The following is a 26,940-nucleotide window of genomic DNA, read 5'->3' on the forward strand; positions in this document are numbered from 1 at the left end:
TATATCCGGAGCATCCTGAGAATGCTCCAGGGAGCTGTAAGGGCAGTGGTGTGACCATTTGAAGCGTCCTAAGGACACTCCTGGTGGCACTGCTGCATAGATTCTGGCTGCAGGGTGCCATTATAGGCCATTCTAGGCACCCAGATACCCGGTTGAAGCTAACAGAAAAAAACTTAGAGGGCCAGACCAAATGATTCTGTGGGCAAATTAGTGACATTTTTGCTTTGCCTCCTCCTGCAGACCTGTGATTCGCTTCCTTTTGACATGAGGGTCCGGCCCCGCCCCTCCAGAGAGGAGAGTACCTGGGCCTGATCCTGAGTTACGGTCAGAGTGGCTGCAGTTGCGGGCAGCTGTGGAAGCCTGATTTACTACCTTATGCTAATGCAGGAATCCATTCAACTAATTCGGAGGATCGTGTGCGTGCCACCTGTGCTGACCATTGATTTTACACCAGCAGCCGTAACCATCATCACTAGTGCCATGTGCACCAGCCTCATGCTAGGTGCAAGAGATATGTCAGAAACAGGCTTCCCTTCCCCGTACACATCACTCAGACTCGCACAGAGGGCCTGATTCAGACCCGCTCGCAAGCGGGTCGATGTTGCCCAAGTGCGCATGCGCACGATGGAGGCGGCTCCGTCGTGCACATGCGCGAGACCCGAATAACGATGGCCAAGCCATCGTTATGGGTCTCGCACCAAAGGTCACGTGCTGTTGATGGTGATTGACAGCACGCCCCCTTTGGTGGGCGTGCCAAGGGCGTGGCTGCCCAGACGCAGGCGTTCCCATGGGAACGCCTACCGTCTGGGGCCGGTCCCACTGACATCACAAGTGATGTCAGTGGGAGTGCTTTTGGCTCTGATAGAGCCAAAAGCACTCCAGGGCTTGCGGCAGACGAGACCCTACCGCAAGGGTCTCGTCGCAAGCCCGATGGTCGCGATGGTCTTGACCATCGCGACCATCATTTTGGCCGCTCGCTATAGCTGTGGGTGGTCACCGACAGCTATGCGAGCGGCCAGGAGGCCGCTCTTAAATTCAAAGGGATGGCCCTGATTCAGAGCGAGCGCTCTGTCAGAGCGTCCGGCTCTGAATCAGGGCCAGAGCTTTAGCTACATGCCCACGACTCATGGTGGTTCCATGCGATCGCTTCGCCACCACTCAGTTCCTGCCCTGAAACGCCCAATTGCATGAAAAGTTCCATCTGACTCAGAATTGGACGGACATAGGCAGGAATGCGTAAACATCGCTTCGGCGCTTTCACTGTATGCAAAACTTGTGTTTTGCGTCGGTGAAGTGAGATCCATGCGATGCGGAAACAGCCCCTGTGTTCACTTTTTTGTGTCACTAAATTTCAGGCTTTTTTTAACTGTAAACCACCAGATGAGTGAGAGAAGTGAAGCGCAGACAAGCAGGCCATACATGTGCTGTGCCCAAAGAGGGAGCCGCTAAACAGCATATACAGTGGTGCATTAAGTCTGTATTTGCATCGGACATGCCTCCATCTACAGTAGCTACGCTTTCTCATGAATGGTCATGTACAACCACGCTTTTTGCAACAAGCTTTGATACTTTGTAGCACACTCTGGATTACATACAGTGGCATGAAAAAGTTTTTGCCCCCTTCCTGATTTCTTCTATTTTTGCATATTTCTTGCACTTAATTGTTTCAGAACTGCAAACAAAACTGAATATTAAGGTGCCTATTCATCTGCGACGTATCGCCGCGATGCAGGGCTGCAATCGGAAATTTCCAATCGCCATCGAAAATTTCCGATCGCCCACCATCGATGACTGCGATCCGTCGCCGGATCGCAGACATTTGACATGTTAAATGTCCGCAATTTGACAATCGCGATCATTTTTTGATCGCGATCGTCAAATCGCCAAAATCCAACATGTTGGATTTCTGCGATCCCGCGATGCCGGGTTGCAGCATCGCGGGATCGCGCAAATCCTTCGCAGATGTAAGGGGCCCATAAGACCGAGACATCCTCAGTAAACACAAAATACAGTTTTTAGATGATCACTCCATTTATTGAATTAAAAAAAGTTATCCACCTATATCACCCATGTGCAAATGAATTACCCCCCGTAAATTTAATAACTGCTTTTGCCATCTTTAGCAGCAACAACTTTCACATAACTGTGGAGGAATTTTACACCACTCTTCTGTGCAGAATTGCTTTAAGTCACTGGAGGGGTTTTGAGCATGAATTGCTTGTTTAAGGTCTTGCCACAGCATCTAAATTGGATTCAAGTCAGAACTTTGATTAGGCCACTCCAAAACCTTAATTTTGTTTCTTTTGAGACATTCAGTGGTAGACTTGTTCTTTTGCTTTGTCGTTCTGTATAACCCAACTGCGCCATAGCTTCAGATCATGGACTGATGACCGGACATTCTCCCTCAGTTTTCGGGTAGAGAGCAGAATTCATGATGCCATTAATTATGACAAGTCGCCCAGGTCCTGAAGCAGCAAAGCATCCCCACACCATCACACTACCACCACCATGTGTGACTGCTGGTACGATGCTCTTACTGTGGAATGCTGTGATAGCTTTATGCCAGATGTAACAGGACCCATTTCTTCCAAAGGAACCATTTTTCACTCATCAGTCCACAGAAGATTAGCCCAAAAGGCTTGGGGGTTGTCAATGTGTTTATATGGCAAATGTGAGACAAGACTTTATGTTCCTCCTGGTAAGCAGTGGTTTCCGGCTTGCACCTCTCCCATGGATATAATTAGTTCCCAGTCTATTTTTTATGGTGGAATCATGAACACCAACATTAGCTGAGGCCAGTGAGGCCTGCAGATCCTTAGATGTTTGTCTGGGTTCTTTTGTGACTTCCTGGATGAGTTGTTGATGGAGGAAGTTCCTCTTGGAGGAAGTTTGGTAGGCTGGCCAGTCCAGGGAAGATTCACCACCATTCTAAGTTTACTCCATTTGGAGATAATAGCTGTCTCTGTGGTTCATTGAAGTCTAGACACTTAGAAATGACTTTGTAACCCTTTCCAGACTGAAATATTTCATTGACTTTCTTTCTCATGTCTTCTGGAATTTCTTTTGACAGCACCATACTGTGGTGCTTGTTGAGACCTTGTAGCAAACTTCACATTGTTGGAAAGGTTCTATTTAAGTGATGTTTACATTCAACAGGGCTGGCAGTAATCAATCCTGATTGTGTCTAGTCTAATTGAACTCTATTATATAAATGAATTTGGTTCATTATTTGAATCAGTACTTAAGGTGGCAATTACTATGTCACCCGGGGCCTGTTGGTGTTTTGATAACTTTTTTTTTTCAATAAATGAAATTATCATTTATAAACTGTGTTTTTTTGCCTCAGGTTGTCTTTGTCTTATATTCAATTTAGTTTGAAGATCTGAAACAAATCAGTGTGACAAATATGCAAAAATGGAAGGTATCAGGAAGGGGCAAAAACTTTTTCACACCACTGTAGGAGCTGAGAAAATACTGTTCTAAATTGCACAGTGGTTCCCTGTCTACATAAATCATTGCTACTCTGCCAAAGTCAATTACATAGACTCATTTTATATTACTTACTGTAAATTTATTCACAAGGTTGCAGATTGCACTGTTCCAGCCCATACAGTTGTATCTCCTGCAAGCACAGTGTTCCCTAGGCTGCAGGCATATTGTTCCCTAGGCTGCAGATACAGTGTTCGCTAGGCTGCAGGCACAGTGTTCCCTAGTCAGCAGACACAGTGTTCCCTAGGCTGCAGACACAGTGTTCCCTAGGCTGCAGGCACAGTATTCCTTAGGCTGCAGGCACAGTGTCCCTTAGCAGTCACAGTGTTCCCTAGGCTGCAGGCACAGTGTTCCCTAGTAGTCAGTGTCCCCAAGACTGCAGGCACAGACTAGGCTACAGACACGGTGTTCCCTAGGCTACAGACACAGTGTTCCCTAGGCTACAGACACAGTTTTCCCTAGGCTGCAGGCACAGTGTTCCCTAGGCTACAGACACAGTGTTCCCTAGGCTGCAGGCACAGTGTTCCCTAGGCTACAGACACAGTGTTCCCTAGGCTGCAGGCACAGTGTTCCCTAGGCTACAGACACAGTGTTCCCTAGGCTGCAGGCACAGTGTTCCCTAGGCTACAGACACAGTGTTCCCTAGGCTGCAGGCACAGTGTTCCCTAGGCTACAGACACAGTTTTCCTTAGGCTGCAGGCACAGTGTTCCCTAGGCTACAGACACAGTGTTCCCTAGGCTGCAGGCACAGTGTTCCCTAGGCTGCAGGCACAGTGTTCCCTAGCAGATACAGAGTCCCCTAGGCTGCAGGCACAGTTTCCTTAGGCTACAGGCACAGTGTTCACTAGGAATAAGTGAAGCACCTCTACCACATGGGACCTTTACAACCCTTGGCCAGAGCTGGTGCTGCTTATCTGTAGTTGAGTACAGTATATTGCTACAGTAGACCATGCAACTGCTATGGGATTCAGCAGCAAAAGTGATACAAGAATCTTTGCTGGGTATACATTAACACCAATGTTTAGTGTAAGGGATCCCAGTGTTGCAGCATATCAGTGTAATATGCAGGATGAAATGAATGTATGCTGTATAGACAGTAGTTCATGTTGCTATAGATGTCATTAAATTTGTACATATAGCTACATAATAGTGTAGCATTCGGTGACATTATTGATGAAGCAGAACTGGGGAGTGATTTGATAGGGTGGTGGCTCACTAAAATCATTACAGCCCTGCATTACAGCAGTAGAATGGCCATCAACACCCCCATTCCAGAACCACCCTCTCCGCCCCTTTCCAGTTCATTATGGCTTTATGTAATGGTCCGCGATTTGAAGGTAACCAGTGGCGGCTTCAGAGGTGGGTCTGCAGCGCAGTCCAAAATTCAAATAGGGGATCCACAGCAACTGCCAGTGAGTCCCAGCCAGCGATGTTGGGCAGCGTGTGAAATGACAGTTGGTGTGGTTCCCCTATTTGAATTTTGGACTGTGCGGCAGCCCCACCTCTGGTGCCGCCACTGAAGGTAACCATGAGTTTTCAACAATTTAACCACTAGATTTAAAGCAGCAATGATATAAAAGGCCATACCAACATGCTTTTGCATTTTAAATTATTGCTGTTTTAAATCTAGCGACCAAATCACAGAAAATTTGCAGGTGCCTACAACCTGCAGACTATTACATTCAGCCCACAATCTTTTTTTTTTTTTCTTAAGCTTTGAGAATACAGCAAATGAAAGTGCTTGTGGTTGTCTCATTAACAGCATGGGTCCTGGGGGGGTGGACTCCCAATATAATACTAGTTCAGGGCATTCAGAAAATACAATCAATGATACAATGAGAATGGATTTCTTCTTTGAGCTTTTGTAAAGATACACTGTTATATACACCATGCAGTAAAGATCTCCTGTTTAAACATTTTACAATGAAAATCCTTTAAGAGGAGTAAAATAAAATCTGTTCATTTTTTTTGTAATTACTATTATTTCTTTCTCGTATAATTTTCACATCTGAGGTTGAGATAGATCTTTCCCTAAAGGCTGCTGAAGATTAGAAGAAAGCATTGATATATTATATATTTTAAAAGAATCACAAAAATGATTAGAAATCATCCAATTCTTAAGACGCTCTCTGCATTATCTGTATTATTTCCCCTAATGATGCAATGTGTAGCTAATTTTTTTTTTATCTGTATGTATATTGTACTGTTCTCCAATGTAGGGACACTTGCAGTAAGTGACCTCCATCTAGTGGTAGGAATAAAGTATTTCATGCACCTGTAAAAGGTGATGATTTGTGACATTGGCACGGATATTAGTACCGTTTCCGTGTCATGATACCATATTGTTAATAAGATATATTATTTCAGTTGTAAACAGAGCAGTGAATAACATTGAAGGTTCATTGGGAAGAAAGTACATTGGGGGATTATATAACTGTCTGTGAAATTTGCATTTCATTTAGAAAACTTGTCTGTGCGTCAGTTAAATAAAACAACAGCATAAGACTCCAACTTAATTGCCGTGCCCATCATATGATGGCTTCTCTTTCCTTGTAAATCCCTTATTACTAATACAGTGTTCAACACTGACCCCAGCTGTCCCTGAAGAGACATTACAGTGCTCAGAAGGAAGCGGACAGTTATATCCTGCCATAGGTTAGATGGAATTTAAAGCCTTAGGGGTCTATTTACTAAGCAGTATTAGGAGACAGAGTGAAAAGTGATAAAAAAGTGATAAGGTGTCAGCCAATCAGCTCCCAACTGTCATCTCACAGGCTGTGTTTGAAAAATGACAGTTGGGAGCTGATTGGCTGGCACCTTATCACTTACTTATCACTTTTCACTCTGTCTCCTAACACTGCTTAGTAAATTGACCCCTTAGCCAATCAGGAGCCTTAATCATACACACCCATCTATAGCACACTGGACAGCAGCAAAAAGTGCAAAGGGATCTGGCGATTGCTCTGGATGTGTGTGCATTTTGTTGAGAATGGAGTGTGTTACTGCGCAGATCATGTTAGTTCCTAAGGGGAGGGTTCATTCCCTGGCCAATATGGTCGCCAACCTAACTAGTGCACATGTGCGGTGCCATCTTGTCACTGTGTAGACATGGTGAGACAGCATTGCTGCTGCATTGGGAAATCTGTCAATCCTGTCCTGGATGTAGGAAGAAAGATGTTTGGCAGTGATGGTGTTTGGAGGTACCAGATTTAGCAGACATGACAGATTTGGAATGTGTTTATGTAACAATGTCCACAGCTGTAAGTAGCACAATATTGGGCTGATTCTGAGTTGAACGCATGGCTGTACACCAGGGAAAGACTTTATAGCGGCAATAGCATAAAGTTGAAGACGCGACTGCAGCAAAAGACATGGCGTGGCTGTATCCAATGCAGAATCAGACCCTTTGGGGTATATTCAATTGGGCGCGAGGTTTAGCGAGGCTAAATCCTTGCGCCCCTCGCGCCCAATTTCGGAATCCCGCGGGTATGCGCTCTCAATTCCCGCGGGATTCAATTTAAAGAATAGTGGATGCAGGGTTTTCATAATTGAAAACCACGTGCCGTGTAAATTTATTAAAAAAAAACTAAAAACACTTACCTGTGTGGGGTTCTCCATGGTTCCCGGTGGCTTCCCCTCTCTCTTCTTACATAGGATGGGGCTACTGGGAGTCCCGGGGGATGGTGAGATGGACTGCTGGGAGATGTAGTTCTCCCAGCCTCCATTCCGGGGGGAACACAGTGAGACTGGGGCGGGGGGGCACACTGACACTGGGACACACACACACACACACACACACACACTCATACACACTTACATACACCACACACACTGACATTCCGTTGCTGCAGAAGAACCGGCTTCCGACGCTGGATGATGATGAAGACAGCGCTGCAGATTAAGGACTAATTAAGCTAATTGGATACTTCCAATTGCTTAATTAGTCCTCAGGGTGGGTCCCGCCGGGGTGTCAGAGCAAGTCCCAGTGATTTCTCCTAAAATCATAAATTTTAGGAAAAAATCACACTTGCTCAGGAGGTGCGTAAAAAAATACTTCCTGGCGCGTGTTTTAAAACGAAACACGTACCTAATAGAATAGCAAAAAACCTTGCAGGTGCGGGTTTTTTTCTATTCTCGCAGCCTATTGAATATGCCCCAATATGTTGGAAAGTTATCAACAGAGTGAAACTTTCACCAGTGTCAAGGAAGGTGTGCCACAGCTGAGGTCATTGTCAGTTCCGGAACTGAAGTAACAAGTAACATGAGCCCTCAATTAAGTGAGTGAGACGTGACTGCTAAATCAGAACAGGAGAATGCAGATCCAAGAGGCGAGAAGTTGTTGAAAATGAACAGTACTGAGATTTCTGTAGATATATGGATGCCTGTTACACAGCAAATGTTAAAATGGTTGAGGAGAGATTTTAGGTAATAAAGATGTCTATCTATCTATCTATCTATCTATATATCTATAATCTGTTTATCTATCTACAGTATCTATTATATATCTGTCTATCATCTGTGTATCTATCTATCTATAATCTATCCATCTATAATATATCTATCTATCTACAGTATATATCTATAATCTAATCTATCTATCTATCAGCTATATGCTATCTACAGTATCTATCTATCTCTATCTGTCTATATATATATATCTGTCTATCTATCTACAGTAGCTATCTATCTACCTCTATCTATCTATCCATCTATCTATCTACAGTAGCTAGCTATCTACAAGCTATCTATATCTATCTATCTATCTATCTATCTCTCTCTGTCTATATCTATCTATCTATCTATCTATCTATCTGTATGTCTGTCTAAATTTATCTATATTTCTCCTTCATCCACTAGGGGACACTGAGTCTCAGTACAGTGGGGTATAGATGTGGGATAACAGGGAGCTGTCTCTTTAATAAATTTGAATAGTAGCTAGCTCCTCACCCTCCATATCCCCCTACAGGTCAGTCTTAATTTTGTGCCAAGGGAGCTGGTCACATACAAGAGCTTTCTGCTAAAAAATCAATGGATCCCTGATCAGCATGAGGATCAGACAGGCAGCTCACTGCCCCTGCCTGTCTGCTTCGTTGGAGCTGCCAAGAGACCTCACCGCCACTGCTTGCAGCGCACTCTGGGGTCTTCAGCTTCAGAGACCACTGTCTCTGGGGGGTAGCTAGACGCGCTGCGTACGGCGTTAGTCACGCTCCCCCATTAGCAAGCCCGCTGCTAGGAGCATTTGGCAGCAGAAGGTTAGTGACTCCTGGCACTCTGAGTAGCAAGGTGACCAGGAGGAAATGACAGGCGGGCATTAAAAGCACTTAGCAGCAGCGCGGAAAGGCGCCAGACTGGAGGGGGCGGATCCTAACATGCAGTTCTGCTCCTGCCTCCCAGCAGCCCCAGTGCTTCCAGATTGAGGCTGGTGGACATTTTACAAACACAAGGCTGCTGACACACGCAGAGAAAGACCTGTCTGCCCAGATTGTGCCTGCACAGTGGGGATAGACTTGTGAAGACCAGGTAGGACTGTGTTTACACAGGGATTACAGCATTATTTTGTGTTACCAAGTGGTACCAAGAGTTGGTCCGCTATGAGGGAGGTAAGCCACATTCTTCTCTGGGCAGAGGAATATGCGGTAGCGATATCAGCAATTTTCATACCAGGGGTAGAAAATTGGAAGGCCGATTACCTCAGTCGACAGGACATTCATCCGGGAGAGTGGATGCTCAATCCACAGGTCTTCCAGCAGCTGATTCAGCATTGAGGTCTCCCTCAGGTAAATCTCATGGCGTCGAGACTGAACCATCAACTGCCGCGTTACTGCTCCAGGACAAGAGATCCACAGGCAGTGGCGGTGGATGCTCTAACAGCTCCTTGGCGGTTTCAGTTTTTCAACCTGTTTCCACCACTCCCACGCCTTCCTCGTCTGCTGCAAAGACTAAAACGAGAAAGGGTAAATGTTCTGTTGGTGGCTCCAGACTGGCCCAGACGGGCGTGGTATTCCAACCTAGGTCTTCTTCTGATAGACGACCCGTGGCCTCTTCCTCTGCAAGAAGATCTACTGCAACAGGGTCCGTTTATTTATCAGGACTTAAAGTGGCTTTGTTTGATGGCGCGGCTGTTGAAAGGGCTATCTTAAGAAAGAAGGGTATCCCTTCCAGGGTAATTCCTACTATGTTAAGGGCTAGAAAGGAAGTTACCTCTAAGCACTATCATCGTATATGGAAGGCGTATGTCTCTTGGTGTGAATGCAAGGGTGTGCCACCGTCAGAATTCAACTTAGCCAGGCTGCTTTTTTTTCTACAGGCTGGTTTATCAGCAGGTCTTCGTCTGGGATCTTTAAAAGTTCAAGTATCGGCTTTGTCGATTTTCTTTCAAAAGCGACTAGCATTATTACTGAATGTCCAGACTTTTCTACAGGGGGTTGTCAGATTACAACCTCCGTTTGTACCTCCTACGGCCCCATGGGATTTGGTCCTCTCTTTTCTCCAATCTTCCCTATTTTAACCTTTACAGATAGTGGAATTAAAATTTTTATCATGGAAAGTGGTTCTCCTGTTGGCGCTTGCCTCTGCTAGGCATGTGTCTGAGCTAGGGCCGCTTTCTTGTTGTCTGCCTTACCTCATTTTTCATGAAGATAGGGCTGAGCTACGCACGCAGTTATCCTTTTTGCCTAAGGTAGTATCTGCGTTTCACATCAACCAACCGATCGTGGTTGTGGTGTTTAAAGAGGATTCTTTGGCTTCTAGATCCCTAGATGTTGTCCGGGCACTTTGGATTTATGTTGATAGGACGGCATCCCTCCGGAAGTCGGATACGCTGTTTGTTCGATATGATATGGCACGGCTGGGCTAGCCGGCTTCTAAGGCTACTATTCTAGATGGATTCGTCTGACAATCAGACAAGCCTGCATCAAAGCAACCACCTACTTTAATCACAGCGCATTCTACGCGCTCGGTGGGTCCTTCGTGGGAGGCTGCCCGCGGTGTTTCCCTGACTCAGCTTTGTCGAGTGGCCACTTAGTCAGGCCGGCATACTTTTACAAAGTTTTACCATTTTGACACGTTTACAGCATCTGCTTCACAGTATGGCCGTGCTGTTTTGCAGGGTCCTGAGCGCTCTCTCACCCGGGATGTGAGCTCTAGGACATCCCCACTGTACTGAGACTCCAGTGTCCCCTAGTGGATGAAGGAGAAAACAGGATTTTAGTACTTACCGTTAAATCCCTTTCTCCGATTCCACAGGGGACACTGGACGCCCACCCGGCGCTGTTCCACCTGCATTTGTTATTGTTCTGCCTGGTTTGGACAGTCAGTTTTTTCTTCAAGGTCTGCTTGATTTGTTTGCATATTTGCTTGTTGTTTATGTATGTTCTAGTTCTTTTCTCCTCTGTTATTCTATTTCCAGCTCTCCTCAGGCACAGTTTATTAAGACTGACCTGTAGGGGGGTATAGAGGGGGAGGAGCTAGCTACTATTCAAATTTATTAAAGTGCCAGCTCCCGGTTATCTCACATCTATACCCCACTGTACTGAGACTCCAGTGTCCCCTGTGGAATCTGAGAAAGGGATTTAACAGTAAGTACCAAAATCCTGTTTTATCTATCCATTAATCTATCCATCTACTTCTATATAGAGGGGGCATGACTCAGTGATACACACAATGGCAGATGCAGTGGAGTGATTTTTTGCCACTGCACAAGTGCAACCATTGATTAGCGACGACGGACGTGAGCGAAAGGTAGTGAACATTTGGGGGAGGTAAATGCAGACGTGTTGCCACTGCTTTCTGGGCATATCCTAGTTGGCCACTGCAAATTCATTCGCAGTTGGACTGGCCCCAGGATCTTAGTTGAGACGGACATTTTGAGCCACGTTAACAACGTTCCCGATATTGTGTCTTTTGTATGTAAGCGGCAGAACTGAGACGCCGGCAGTGGCGTCTCTGTACGCAAGTCATTAGCATATTTTTGCAAGTCTGATGCGTCCAAACTGCCGCCACATCTGAACCTGGCCCAGCGAGAACGAGAGCCAATCATAAGCCCAACTTGTATTTTCCCTTTATAATAAAATATTTTACAGTGAAGAATTTTCTGGTCTTGTAGAAATCTAATAAATTATTACTTTGCAGCTTTCAAAGTGAGTTAAGTCAGTGTGACACTCCTGACGAGATAAGTAGTGTTTATGATATATCACAAACCTTGTTGTTATATCTTCCACCAGAAGCCCTTCCAATATTAACCAATATTAGGTATTTTGTCAGACAATATATCATAGAGATGTTAAAGGAAAGTGGAATTCAGATGACATTTTTATAGTTTGTAAACACTACAGTTTCATTGTGAAGTACTATATCCGGGTATATACAGCTACATAAAGCAAGCTTGTTAAGGGGTTGTGAGCCTCCTAGGACATGTATTGTAATTGTTCCACTTTACTTTGATTTATTACAGTGGACCTGCTAACATAGATATCTGATATATTACATAATTTAACTGCAGTTCTTCCATGATAGCTACAGTAGATGTGTGGAAAAGCTAAACTTATAGAGAAATAGGGGTCTATTTACTAAGCAGTGAAAGGGTATAGAGTGAAAAGTGATAAGGTGCCAGCCAATCAGCTCCCAACTGCCATCTCACAGGCTGTGTTTGAAAAATGACAGTTGGGAGCTGATTGGCTGGCACCTGATCACTTTTCACTCTATTGGAGCATACACACGGTCAGATTTGTCAGATGAACGATTTGAACGATTTTACCAAAGTTTTGAACGAATTGAACGATTTTTGACTGCATTAAAATGAATGGAATCGTCCAAGTCTAACTGCAAACACATCAGATGTCAGATATCGTTATCTGACAAACGGGAACGCGCATTGTAAATCGTCCATCGTTCAGGCATGTCAGATATGTCAGATTTTCCTTCAGATATGAACGACTGAACGATTTTTAAATCGTTATCGTTCATATCTGAAGGAAAAATCTGACCGTGTGTATGCACCATATCTCCTAACACTGCTTAGTAAATAGACCCCATAGTTACAAAGCAATACAATGTTATTACAACCACACAGTGGCTTAGTGTGTCCTGTAAACATAGGAATGGGTATGATATGCCGGTGGATGAATTGCCTGTGGTTCAAATCCCAACGGTGGAATCCCGATGGTGCAGTATCCCAACAGGGGCTGGTGAGTACCCTAACCCTCTCCCCCCCTAACCCTAAAGCTCCCTTGGTGGTGCCTAACCCTAACCTCCCCCGGGTGGTGTCGGTGGTCGATATCCGGATATCTTCAGAATGGTGGCGGTGGCATTATGCCAGGCATCGGGATTCCGGTGTCGGTACATCGTCGTCCGGGATCCCGTGCACCGGCATCTTGAACGTATCCCTATAGTTGGACATAAATGCAAGTTGCAGTTTGTTTTCTCCGAAATTACTTTTTTTTTATTGCGCATCCACATTTTCTGCCCTGGTGACTCGCCCGCAGTTTGCACTTACTGCTCCCTGTACTACTGGGTCTTTGACAGGGATTGGACAGTATAGATGCCTCCAAGGTATACAGTAGTAATGGTATCTAAGATGATGACCTAAAAGGCGCCTTTTGGAGAGACATGTGTGTGCACAAACCATGCAGCAAGTTGTGAGCTGGTGATGATGATGACAATGGCCGCAGGGAACGTCTGATTTACCAAACACATCTAAGACGCACGCAACTGAGCAAATGTAGAATAATTGCAGCGGCTGCGATATAATAGTAGGATAACAGTGTACAGAACACTTGTTTTCAATAAATGAAGAATGTTTCGTATTCTGGGCCTGATTCAGAGCCGGACGCTATTTGCGGACGGTCGTTCTGAAAAAGGGGCCGGATATTTAAATTAAGTGCTCGCTCTTTGCGGTCTGTTGACGCCTCTATGTCTGAACGAGCGAACGAAACATGCGCTCGCTATTTTGTAAAGACGCCCCCTGGCCGCTCGCATGATACGTCATCTCCGCTATTTATTAGATTAATTGAGTACATCGAAAGGCGTATGAACTGCTCGCTATTCTTGTGGTAGCATTTTCCTACCGCAATCATGCGAACAGTTCAGGCTAAAAGACAACCAAGTGACGTGGTCGATGACGCTGCTTTGTTAATTATGCACACCCTTAAAACGACCATTTGGCACGCCTGCGTTCGGATCTCCACTCACCCTTTTCTAGCACCTTCCACTGTTACCACCCACAAACGCCTCATCCTGTCACTCACATTAGCAGGCATTCGCTATTTTGCGAGCACACGATTTCCGACCGCACTGACTGGTTGGCGCATGCGCATTACAACCCATACGCATGCGCAGATGTGCGAACATCGCTCAGAACGAATGAGCGGCCGCTTACGAGCGGCTCTGAATCAGGCCCTCTGTTTGGGAAGGGGAAGGCTGCTGATACGCTTATTAGTGTGGACTGTAAAAAAGTTACAATTAGGGCCTGATTCAGAGGTGACGCTAAGTGCACACAATGTCTTATTTCATGTACTGTAGTTGAGCCAGGTTTGAAGGTGCATGTGATAAAGAGCCAATGGGAGATTGTCTAGAACCACCGGTGGTGTTACACCATGCAGCCATGCTGAAATGTCGTACACAAGGGGTAGGCTGAAACTAGCATTTGCATATTATATTATATTTGCATATTATTATGCGAAATTCTACGTTACAGTGTCACAGCCACTAACACTGTAACGTAGCATTTTGCATGCAGATTTACCCGCAGTCGCACATAGAACATAATCAGCAGAAGTTGCTTGTGCGTCCTATTCACATCGCTGTGCGAATAAGACGCATTTGAAGGTAAAAAGTCGCCACCCAGCAACACCCATTTCACGGCATGAGTGGTTCGTCAACAGGCGGATCAATCTATGCGGCTTTGCAATCTCCATCCACGTGCATGGTCCGATGCATGCGCATTTGGTGATGGCTTTCTATGGCGGGCGAGCAGATTGCAGATGTCTGCAGGATCCATCTGCAATTCCATTGATGCCATACAGGCCCAAAGTAAGAAAACACCAGCAGCGGTATCCTGCATACGTCCTATGTTGGCCTAACTGAGACACGCAATCTCATTTCCTCCCCATGAGCTACCATGTGACTCAGGGCCTGATACAGACGACGCGCACACGGCCGCTGCGGGAATATGCTAATGAATGCATAAGCGCGGCAATCGCAGCAGAATAAGCAGACGCCCAGCACTACATAATACCACCCACTTCCCTTTACTTGCGTCCTCTATGCCTGGCAGGACAGCGGAAACATCGGTAACATCGAGAACCATCGGACCCATACGCACAATAGTGGTTGACCTGACCCTCCCACAGACATAGCGAGACTTCCTGTGTGCAACTACACCTCAGGCTGCGTCCACCACCACAAGGGCTTAATTATGCATGCCCCTGAAACGCCGTCCAAACGCACAGGCACGCCTGCGTTTGCCCGACGACTCCCCTATCACCACCCACAAACGGCACTTCCTGTAAATCACTGTGCTCTGAATCTGCGTAGCCTCTGCAAACGCAGTTCCCATCGCAATAGCTGGTTCGCGTACTGCGATGCATACGCATGCGCAGAGCAAAAACAACGACCGATTGCGTGCATCTGCATCCATACGTTCCTTGCTGAATCAGGCCCTCAGTCCAATGTACGATGTATGCAGGAGACTGCGCCTGGGCCATTAAAGGCTTATGCTTGGTACACACTGAGACGACCGGCAATCGCTCCGACTTTCCAGGCGATTTCCCTTGAGCCCAGAATTTTTTTTTTTGCACTTTTGCAAACGTCTGAGCGATATATCGTATCGTTTGGAATCTGGATGTATACGATTTATCGTTGCTCCTGTACACACTAGCACAACCATCTTTAAGTTCACTGGCTGGGAGTGTAACGTCTCAAGAAGTGACGTCTCAAGAGGCCAAACCGGAATGACATATCGCCAGGGGCATGCGGTCAGAATGCCGACTGCTTGGATTCCGGCGGTCAGAATGTCAACATTGGGATCCCACACTTGTCAGAATACCAGAGCCGGGCATCCCAACAGCCGGAATCCCGAAGGTAAGTACTGGAGTTAGTGTAAGGAGTTAGGGTTAGGCTGCGGGGGGTTAGGTTTAGGCTGCAGGAAGGGATGGTTAGGTTTAGGCATCGAGGAAGGAGGGGTATAGGCTTACTTACCTGGGGGCATCGGCATCTAACCTGGTCTGGATTGCGGCTTCGGGATTCTGACAGCCGGGATCCCAGACCATCGTCAGGGTGTCCGGTTGGCTGTACACAATGTGCACCATATTGCAAGCGATGTCGCCAGATTTTATGTGCAACACATCAGACCTGACGACGTCGCGTGCGACCGCAGGAGCACGCATATTGAGCGTACACACTGAGCGATGTAGGCGATTTGTTATTACGACATGGCAAATCGACCTGACATCGCTCCAGTATGTACCCAGGTTTAGACTAACCCTGCAGTTAGTAAAATGAAATACTGTATTTTATTTTAGCTTAGTGGAAAAGCTAAACTTGTACAGATGCTCTTTAAATCTAATCTTTATATATTATAGTAATAAGTTACAAGTTGTTTATGTGACAGGCACAGTTTGAAACAAGTAAAGTAAAACATTATCTTTTGCATCCTGCTGGAATTTGCGTTCTCAAAGTAAAATGTTACTTTCACCGTAATCTCTTTTAATAATGTATGCCTACTCAAGGTCAATGGCTTTACTCGTGGAGAGCTAAACACTCACATTTTATATATTACACAGGCCATTAGACCATTACGAGGTGAGCATTTATGTGTTCTCATGCAAATACTGTAAAACTATTTCGTAAAAATGGTGTGTAAACAATCACACGCTTCATTGATGGTTACCAACAGGCTCAACTACTTCTAGAATTTATCAAGCACATATGACGTGACCATCTTACGAAGATGTTGCTCCAATGCTTCTGTCCATAGGTTTTATATGCAGTCACATGAGCCTGCTTGTTGGACAACTTAAATAAATATCCCTTGTTGGTGCAATGCAGCATGGCACAAATATAAGGCATGAGATCGACACTTGCAATGCGTTCAGTGACTATGTCGACCTCACAATGCCGGCTCCGGGATCCCGATGTGGGTTTAATGCACTTTACAGCATTTTTTTCCCGTGTGGGTGTTATAAGTGTAAACAGGCCGGATGCTGTAACTGTAAACCAAATAACAATAAAATGTAGCAATAGTAGTTTGGGATCCTGTAAGCCACTGATCTGATGGGCAGCTCTGTATCCTGTCTTCTTGTCCATTTGCAAGTGTCACCTAATGCAATAGTCAGGGGCAAACGCAGGAATTCTAGAGGGGGGTTTGCAAATGCGTGATTTTAGAGTGATTGTGACCAATCCATGAAGAGGGCATAGTTGGCACTTAACCAGCCTTAATATACATCTTACAAAGTGTATTGTGTGTCATAATTCCAGCATATACAGGTCCAGCTATCACAGTAAGCTCTTAAGGACCATATTCAATTAGAGGTGAAAAGTCCGAGGTTGGACTTTTCGCCATCATCGCTGTTTTTTCTGGGATAAAGTATCGGGCTTGTTCCCGCTTTATCCCAGTGTTCAATTAAGATCTGGCGAAAACGGGACCCGGCGGAAAGGCAAGTCTCGGAAAATCCAGGGGATTTTCGAGAAATGTTCCTGGCACCCCCCTAAAGATGTCCAGACACTATGGGTACCCCCGTTTTTGCCTGCTGAAGGTAGTCAGGGTTTTTAAATAACCGCGGCAGGTGCATAAATGCGCCTGTGAAGTAGGGATGAAGAATAGCACTAATGGAGCATACACACGGTCAGATTTGTCAGATTTGTCAGATGAACGATTGAACGATTTGAACGATTTTACCCAAGTTTTGAACGATTTGAACGATTGAACGATTTTTGACTGCATTAAAATGAATGGAATCGTCCAAGTCTGACTGCAAACCCATCAGATGTCAGATATCGTTATCTGACAAACGGGAACGCGCATCGTTGATCGTCCATCGTTCAGGCATGTCAGATATGTCAGATTTTCCTTCAGATATGAACGACTGAACGATTTTTAAATCGTTATCGTTCATATCTGAAGGAAAAATCTGACCGTGTGTATGCACCATTAGTTGTTTTTTTTTTGCAAAAATAACTAGTCCCATCAAATTTGGGGTACATTAAAATGGGTGCAAGCATATTTTTAAGTCCCTAAAGTTATTTTTAAAAATTCTTCAAAAATGCACCTGCTGCATACTTGGGAAACCCCGCTGAATCAATTTCACTAGTTTAAAACTTTGTTCCCCAATATATTTTATTTCGCCCCCAAAACGTAAGTAAATTTTTTGGGGTGTCCAGAGGATTTTTTATTTTTATTGACACAGATTACTTTTATAGGACACTCCCAGGGCTGTGGGCTATTTTTTTTAAGACTGCACCCCTAAACCCCAATTCTGCACTTTTTTTCGCCATTTATAACATGGTGAAAACGTATCCCCGTTTTTTAACAAAGACTTTTCGCACCGATTATCACCGATAACAGGTTTTTGCAGCCTAATTGAATACGGCCCTAAATGCGACAGTAGGGCCTTCCTGCCTGAGCTGAATGTTTTCATTTCAGATGTGGGCACCATTCCAGAGCGTGGGAGCAAAACAGGAGCCTGGGGGAGCAGCAGAAGAACCTAGCCCTGCTCTGTACATAGATGTACATATTGGACTCCTTATGCACTGTATAACAGTAATAATACTTAAAACTAGAGATGGCCTATAGCAGTGGTTCTCAAACTCGGTCCTCAGGACCCCACACAGGTCACATATTCCAGGTCACCCAGCAGGTGCACAGGTGTACTCAATACTCACTGACACATTTTAAAAGATCCACAGGTGGAGTGAATTGTTTCACTTGTGAATCTTTGAGGAGACCTGGAAAACATGCACTGTTTGGGGTCTCGAGGACAGAGTTTGAGAACCTGTGGTCTATAGCAGTGCAACCCTAACAGGGCATTGTTTTCAGATCTCCTAGTTGGTGCACAGGTGTATTACTGCCTGACACATGTTAAAAGATCCACAGGTGGTGATAATTATTTCATTTGTGATACTGAGAAGAATATGCAGCACTAGTAAAATTGTATTATATACTCTTTCTATTGTGGTCCCCTCCCCCCCTGCGTTTGCCTATGATAGTAACCACCATAATGAGTGCAACTGGGTAAATGACCACAGGAAGGACACATAAAGAAGTTTGCAATAATGTTTTATGACTTCAGTCAAGTCTTGCAATAATGTGTAGAAGGCCCCCATACACGGTGCAATGTGCACCTTGCGATGAGACTTGCGATCCGACGGCTGACATATCAGGTGGTCCCCACACATTGAGCGATTCGGTGGCCGACCGCCCGATATGCCGACACCCCCTCCCCCACCTGAATAGCGCTGCATGGGATCATACATCGCATCCCCAGATCAAGTGAACATGCAGTAAGATCTGGAGGTGCGATGCACGACCCCACTGGAGCGCACTGGCCGATATCATGTCCACACACGGTACAATATAGCAGCGATATCGTACCATTCCGTCGGATCGGCTGCTATATCGCACCATGTATGGACTTTAGTCCTGATTCCCATCTGTGGCCTGCTCGCTACCTTATGCCTTTTCCCAGTTTCTTAGTAGATTTTTGTAATGGGGGTGGTATGAAAAGTCGGCATTAAGAATGTCAGCAGTCAGATTGTTGATATCAAAATGTCAACAAGTTCTGAATGAAAGAAAGTCAGAATGATGACAGAAAAACGTTGGCACTCATAAATTTCGTCATGTTAATGTCGTTAGTTAATGTGTCGGCACCAGAATGTCGACATCCCTTTATTTTCATACTTTAGGCTAACCTTAAACCTAAAAATTAGCACTAAAATATACTGTTAACATTCTGGTGTCGCCATGTTAACATTTATGAACGTGTTGACATTTTGACCATGTCGAGATTTTGACCTTGTCGTCATTTGACATGTCAACCTACTGCCCATGTCGAAATGAAGAACATGTCGACATTCTGGTGTCGACATGCTGACCAGATACCTTTTTAATCTAATACAGTACAAATATGTATTTTCAAAGGCATAAGAAATCTTTGTTTTTATCATTCGTTGCTCATACTGTACATTTATTGCATGGAGCTACTCCCCCCACATAGCTGCAGCTCGGCACGGTGTATGCATTAATCACTTCAGGTCATAAAATAGGAACCTGGTGCTGTAACATATTTTGATGTGAACTCTGAAAGCGGAGAATATTCATTATATTTGTAGCACAGACTTCAAAACTAAAGATGTCTAACGTAAATAAATCTTTCTTTCTGTGACAAAATGTCTCTTTGGAGACTTCACAAAGTTTGATGTAATAAAAATCACACTTGTAAATAATGGTCCTTTGGAATCATTGCACAAGAGAACTAGATGTTAGTTTTTTGTTTTGCCGTCATGAGAATGCTTAACATATTCTTCTTAGCGGGGGGCAGTTTCCATCATATTTTACAAATGTTATGGGGGCCCCCTAATAGGATCTGAGCTCTGTTCTCACTTATGTTTTAAAGGGGGAAATCAGTCAAATGTTGATTTTGATCAAATCTCTGGTCATGTATCTATAGTGGATCATACCACGTAAAACTCCACTTTTGCAGAAATCACGCCACCCTTAAAATAAACAAATAAATAAATAATAATGAAATAGAAAATCTCCATATGGATTATTTTATTGTCTGGAAGATTTACTAAGCCTTGGGGAGTGATAAAATGGAGAGAGATAAAGGACCAACCAATCAGCTCCTACCTGTCAGTTTTCAAACAGTCTGTAAAGGGACAGTTAGGAGCTGATTGGTTGGTACTTTATCTCTCTCCACTTTATCTCTCTCGGAGGCTTAGTACATCTCCCCCAATCAGAGAAGTCACCAAAGAGAAGGAGGAAATTGATTTGGAATCTCCAAATATAATCTCCCTGGTCTCAGACAGTAGAGATTGATTAATACCAGTGAGATGAGTTGCATTTCCCATTATTTCAATGGACAATGTATTTCAGTGGGTGCAGGATTCTTATGAATAGGGAATATGATTTTGTTCACCAGAATAAAATCACCCCAAATCTCTTGAATTTAAAATAAGTATTTATTCATTAAATTGGAGATCTTGGGGGATTAGGGCCTGTCAGAGATGTAAGATGATACCACAGCTACAAATGTGTACGCTATTGCGCACCCCCGCACGTCGTTTGTCGCATTTTCAGATCGTCCTGCAATGCATCGCGTGTCGCTGGGTGCACACATGGGCTACTGTGTACCCAGCTTTACAGATTTTTAATGTGTATTTGATTAGGATCAGAGTTCTATGTGCTTACCATTCTTCCATGTCCATGTGCCCCCAGTTTTGAAGTACAGTCGACGGGGATACAAAAACCTGAAGTCAATCAGATCATACGAATGCCCACAGCAGCACATAGTATTTAAGGATCTTACTACTTTAGTACGATATGAGAAGGAGAATAGATGCTGGAAACCAAAGACTGAGATCTAGATATCTGTAGTACTTAATGGCACAGAGTACTATAGAAATTTAGTCGGGGCGGGAGCAAGGGGCATGGGCGTGGCATAAATAGGCTGTGTGGGGGCATGGTGGCATGATCACGTCATCGCGGCCCTGCCTCTGCTATACAATGCAGAGATTACAGGCATTGCAAAGTAGGGGGCGGGGCAATGATGATGCAATTTAGTGTGAATCATGTCATTGGTCCTCTACGGACCACCTACTTTTGCCAGGTAAGTGGGAGGGAGGTGCAGGAGGGTGGCAGCCAGTCCAGGAGACTTGCCCTCTCTTCTGGGCACCCAGGAGCGCCACTTGATTTTTGTGAGTTTCCCGGCCATTCCGGGAGAGTGGGCAGGTATGAATGAATACACTGATTTTGTGGGAGGCAGTAACTTGTAAATTCATGTGATTATGGGCAGATATATGAAGCGATGATATCCCCTTTTTTCAGCATTTTTCTTAAATGTATTAAAAAGCAGCCGATGGAGGAATCATCTGGTGTAAATAGCGCCGCTGCTATAGAAGGCTATAATGGCGAAGTGTTATGTGCACTCACTAAACAATGACAAGCTGAGCTGCTGTTCACTGCTTGTCACCTAACACAAAGTGCCGTATGAGGAGGGAGTAATGCTGGGTACACACTGGAGCAATATCGTTACGATTTGGCCGATTCGGACAAAATCGGAAACAACAAATCATGTATATCATGCGGTATGTATGCACGATATGCGTGCTCCAACGGTCGCAGGTTTGACGTGCTGCACATCAAACCTGACGATATCATATGCAGCGCCACTCGTTCCATCCTTCATTAATCACTAGAGTGTGTACCGGCAATAATGCGATGTCCGGGGTGTCCCTGGACATCGGCACGATTGCCGGTCATACAAGTGTGTACTCTCCTGCAGTCTCTTTCCTTCTACCGACCCCAGACTTCCTCGCGCATGAGCGGCTCTCTCTCAGGTGTAGATAGACTAAGCCTTGGAGAGCGATAAAGTGTAGAGAGATAAAGTGCCAACCAATCAGCTCCTAACTGTCATTTTACAGCCTGTGTTTGAAAAATGACAGTTAGGAGCTGATTGGTTGGTACTTTAGCCCCGTCCACTTTATCTCCTGTCAAGGCTAGTACATAGACCCCATAGTACCAAACAATAAGCTCCTAACTGTCATTTTTCAAACACAGCCTGTAACATGCCAGTGAGAAGCCGATTACTTAGTACGTTATCTATCCCCAAGCTTCCATACATCTCCCCGCCAAATCCGCCAATGAGATCTTTTGGTTATTCAAGATATCGCACATGCGCATTGTAGTCACCCAGGAGCCATGACATAGTGGACTTGCTGTGATCGCCGGAAGCATTGATTTCTCTCCCCCATAATAATGCAAGTGTCGTATTGCTGCATCTACCACTATGGGCCGTATTCAATTTGAGGCGAAAAGCCATTTTCGCATGTCTTGAGCGAAAACTTTTTGCCGATGACGTCATTTCGCCAGGCGGAAAAGTATCGCTGTATTCAATTTGAATGACTTTCCACCTAGGCGGAAAGTCAATGCAATGTAATAGGCGAAAAAGTTTCGCCTATGAATAGCAGGCGGAAAAAAGTGCAGAATTGGGGTTTTGGGGTGCAACGTTGCGGGAACACCCGTGCAGCCTTCAGACAGTCCCCCAAAGGTAAACTGTGTCAATTTAAAAAAAAAAACACTTAAGGATACCCCAAAAAATCACTTTGAATTTGGGGGCAAAAAAAAAAAAAGTTGGGGGACAAAGTTAAAAACTAGCAAACTTGACTCTGGGGGGGTCCCCAAGTATGCCCCAGGTGTTTTTTTCATTGCAGGGGCTTGCGGAAGGTGGATTCACGATTTTTTCAACTTAACTTTAGCAACTTAAAAATATGCTGACCCCCATTTTCAAGTACCCCAAATTTGCTGGGATAAGTTATTTTCTGCAAAAAATACTCCTGAATACTATTCTGCACCACTTATACAAAAACGCTATTTAGCAACTATTGAGCCCGTTTAAAAACACAAAATACCTTCAGTAAGCCAAATCGGGGGGTACCATAGCTAACCCCCATGTCAGAGCATCTTTTGGGGGGTGTCAGAATGATTTCCCCAAATATGACAGTACTTGCCGTTTGTTTAAGTTTCGCCGGGTCCCGTTTTCGCCTACTTTCAAATTGAATACGGGGATAAGTGGGCACGCACGCGATACTTTTCCACCTGCAAAACACGTGATATAGGCGAAAAGTCTGGGAGGCGAAAAAGTATCGCGGGTCCGCTTATATTGAATACGGGCCTATATCGGTGAGGATACGGCTGATTATGATAGGCAGCTTCCTAATGGAAAGTTTGTGGTGTAGTATGTTCCTCTATACAGTACAAAGTTTATACTTGTTATTTATTTTTTATATAAATAATTTATAGCAATTTTGTTGAAATTATATATAGACTCTAGAGATGTGCGCTGACCCCCGTGCTTTGGTTTTGGATCCGGATTCATTTTCGGGTTTTGGATTTGGATCTGTATTTTTTTTATTTTTTTATTTAAAAAAGCAGCTAAAATTATGTCATTTTGACCTGTTAACATGAAATCCAAAACCTGAGTTTGGCGTTTAAATCCGAGTTCCGAATCGCGGGAAGATCTGAACCGAGACTCGGTTTGGCTCTGTACCCCAAAGTGATTCCGAACTCGGACTCTGTTTGACTCGGAACCCATAAATTCGGTTGTTGTCGGTTCTGTGATAACCGGACCCGCACATCTCCGAGAGACTCTAAGGGGAGATTTAACAAAGCTTGGAGAGAGATAAAGTACCAACCAATCAGCTCCTAATTGTCATTTTTTTCAACACAGCCTCTAACATGACAGTTAGGAGCTGATTGGTTGGTACTTTGTATCTCTCCACTTCATCGTTCTCCAGGCTTTCATAAATCTCCCCCTATGTAAGAAAATGTATACTTTCTCCTATGTGTATGTATATTGGAATGATATGCTAGTGATATTTTCCTGTTATATCCTACTACCATGGTTTACTGTTTTTTTTTTAAAGTTATCATTTTACTGTATCTCTCTTTATTTGTTGAGTATATTTCTATAATATTACATCTCTTTTATTTTATTTCAGATTGTGAGTGTTGGAAAACATGTGAAAGGCTATCATTACATTATTGCAAACCTGGTAAGTATTTGTGTTCATTCATTCATTTATTCTGAGAGTCTATTTATTTTAATTTTCCTGCTTTGCGACGTTGGGGCAAAATCACTGGAAAGTAAAAGTACCACATTCATTTGGTCTTTGCTCAATATGCATCTCATTAAATTCTAATCAAAAGAGCATTTATCATCTTCATTATACATTCAAATAGTATGCACCAAATTGTGCTGAAGGCCTGCTTATCGCCAGAAAATCAAACACCTGCTGAAAGTATCGTGATTTAAAAAAAAAATATTTTTTACTGGAGTATAGATTTCGAGCAAGCTATTCCTCCTTATACTGCTTCATCGGGAATAGAAATGCAGGACCTGCTATGTGTTGAGTTGAATGGAAACCGAGACAGAATACATTAGGTGCACTTTGCATTGTAAGCCATGTGGGAATTCGCTGGCCTTAAGCAGATTTCGGTCACGTGACCAGCTTTTTGTGAATCTCTTTATTCAAGCAGAGACAATAACGTATCCCTATCTGGTAGGAAAAGTATTCGTTAAATTGTATTACACGTCATTTGACCAATTCATTTTCATTTATTTATTGAGTGCAAACGTGTTCTATGGTAATAGTTTCCATACCATTGTGTGTTCAATATTATTATACGTATTAAAGTTTACGAGAAAAACACCAAATTGGGTGTTTTTGCAATATGGACAAATGATTACACTGTAGTGATATAATACGTGGTCTACGTGAGAACTACTGAATTCATTTGGAATCTAGATACAATTGAAGCGTACATACTTGATAAATATGGCACACGTGCTATCTGTTCAGTTGTCTGTTGACAGTTGCCATCATTAATACGATTATAGGGGCAGAGTGTGTCTATCTTGCATCTTGGGGGTATCTCAAGCCAGGGCTTGCCGACTTTCTGGCTGCCCCCTCCGGGAGGGGGGGACCAGGTTGGCGCTGCAGGGGGCGTGGCGGCAGCAATGGTGGGCAGTGCAGGGGCATGATGGCGCTGCTCCGTAGTAAACAATGCAGAGATTTCCGGCATTGTAAAGCAGGGGACAGGGCTATGATGACGCAATGCGGAGCGAATCGCAAAAACGTCTGCTTTCACCAGGTAAGTGTGGGAGGGGAGGGGTGTGGTCTAAAGTGTGGTGGTGCAGGAGGGGGGGTGGCCAGGCAGACCGGGATACTTGCCGTCTCTTGCGGGGGACCAGGGAGCGCCACCAGGGTTTTGGGAGCCTCCCGGCTATTGCGGGAGAGACATCATGTATTTCTTCAGGCTGCATTTAATGATTTATAATTCTGCACAGTGTTATGGACTACCATACAACCTCAGTAACCGGGCACATGATGTGAGGAGATAGGCATTGGAATCACCCCATGTCTGCTCTGTATGATGTAACCACCCCCCCACACACACCTCTCCGGGATGCAGTCAGGAAGCCGACGGTCGAAATGCCGACCACCTGCTTCCCGACTGTCTAATCCCGGCAGGGGTTTAATGACAGGCATTGAAATCCCAACGCCTGTCATTTTACCTACGCCGGGAGCCCGACGCCCAGCATACCGATCGAAGGGCGGGCGCGGATAGCCGTGGGGGGGATGGTTAGGTTAGGGGCTCGCGGGGGGGACTTAGGGTTAGGCACCCCACCCGGGGTGGTTAGGGTTAGGCTAGGGGAAGGGGGGGTTAGGGTTAGGCACCCCCGGGGGGAGGTTAGGGTTAGGCACCCCCCGGGAGACTTAGGTTTAGGCTGCGGGGAAGGAGGGGTTACTGTTAGGCACTTGGGGGTTAGGTTAGGGTAAGGCATCCCTAAGGGAGGCTTAGGATTAGGGGGAGGGGGGTTAGGTTAGTAAATACTTAAAATACTTACCTGTCGGGATCTTCACTGCTGGTCTTCCAGCGTCGGGATTTGAACCGGCGGTATTTCATACCGATCCCTCCTTTCCCCCTCTCCCTTCACATGATATGCTGAGAACTGCAAGCCAGTGTGTATAATTGTCAGCCCTATTTTGTTTCCTACAAAGAGATTTTGAAAAGGAGATAATGATTTGCAGTAGGGCAGCCATTATATATGACTATCAGATGCATGATTTAAAGGTACTTTACTTGCTATTTAAAGAAAAAAAAAAGAAATATGAGGGAATGCTGCTTTAAATCATTTTACTTTTCAAGTGCTCACACAGGCAATTTTCACTTAGCAGTAGGGATCTTGAAAGAGACAGACAGGGAGATCTGGAGGCTGCACAATGTGCTGGTTTGTACCAGTTACCGTCCACTGGAAATCTGGATTGCCTCCGAAACCAGTGGGGGCTGCTACATTTTCCCCCATGTGGAATCTGAACAGGGCATTTATTGACATTTGCAAAGCTGTAAAAATGATGTGCCTGTAGCACAAATGGCTTTGTGACGAGGACCTAATGAGGACCCCCCCCCCCCTCCCCCCAGTTCTGTGTGCTTTGTAAATAGTAATATACTATGTGGAGCTACAGTCCCCAGCGAGCCTAGTTGCCAGCATACACTGGCAGCCATGGGTATGCTTATATGCAGATCTACAATTGCCAGTATATCCAAGCAATTAATGGCTGCCAGGGATTTCTGGGACTTTTAGTGCCACGTCGTAGACACTATATGCTGTATGTGCATGTATATATATTAATATATATAATATATACCCATCAGCCATAACATTAAAACTACCT

General features: G+C 44.7%; 1 protein-coding gene across 10 annotated transcripts in view; it reads left to right on the top strand.

The window, feature by feature from the left end:
* Positions 1-26,940, top strand: part of GRIA4 (glutamate ionotropic receptor AMPA type subunit 4) — a 426,050-nt gene that overhangs the window by 242,688 nt on the left and 156,422 nt on the right. For all 10 annotated transcript variants that reach the window (XM_088456663.1, XM_088456664.1, XM_088456670.1 and 7 more), the window contains exon 5: positions 24,202-24,255. In XM_088456663.1, the coding sequence (XP_088312789.1) occupies positions 24,202-24,255 (54 nt within the window). The remainder of the gene's footprint in view (positions 1-24,201; positions 24,256-26,940) is intronic.

The sequence above is a fragment of the Taudactylus pleione genome, unplaced genomic scaffold (genome assembly GCF_031769625.1).
Source record: "Taudactylus pleione unplaced genomic scaffold, aTauple2 ptg000711l, whole genome shotgun sequence".
Taxonomy (NCBI): Eukaryota; Metazoa; Chordata; class Amphibia; order Anura; family Myobatrachidae; genus Taudactylus; species Taudactylus pleione.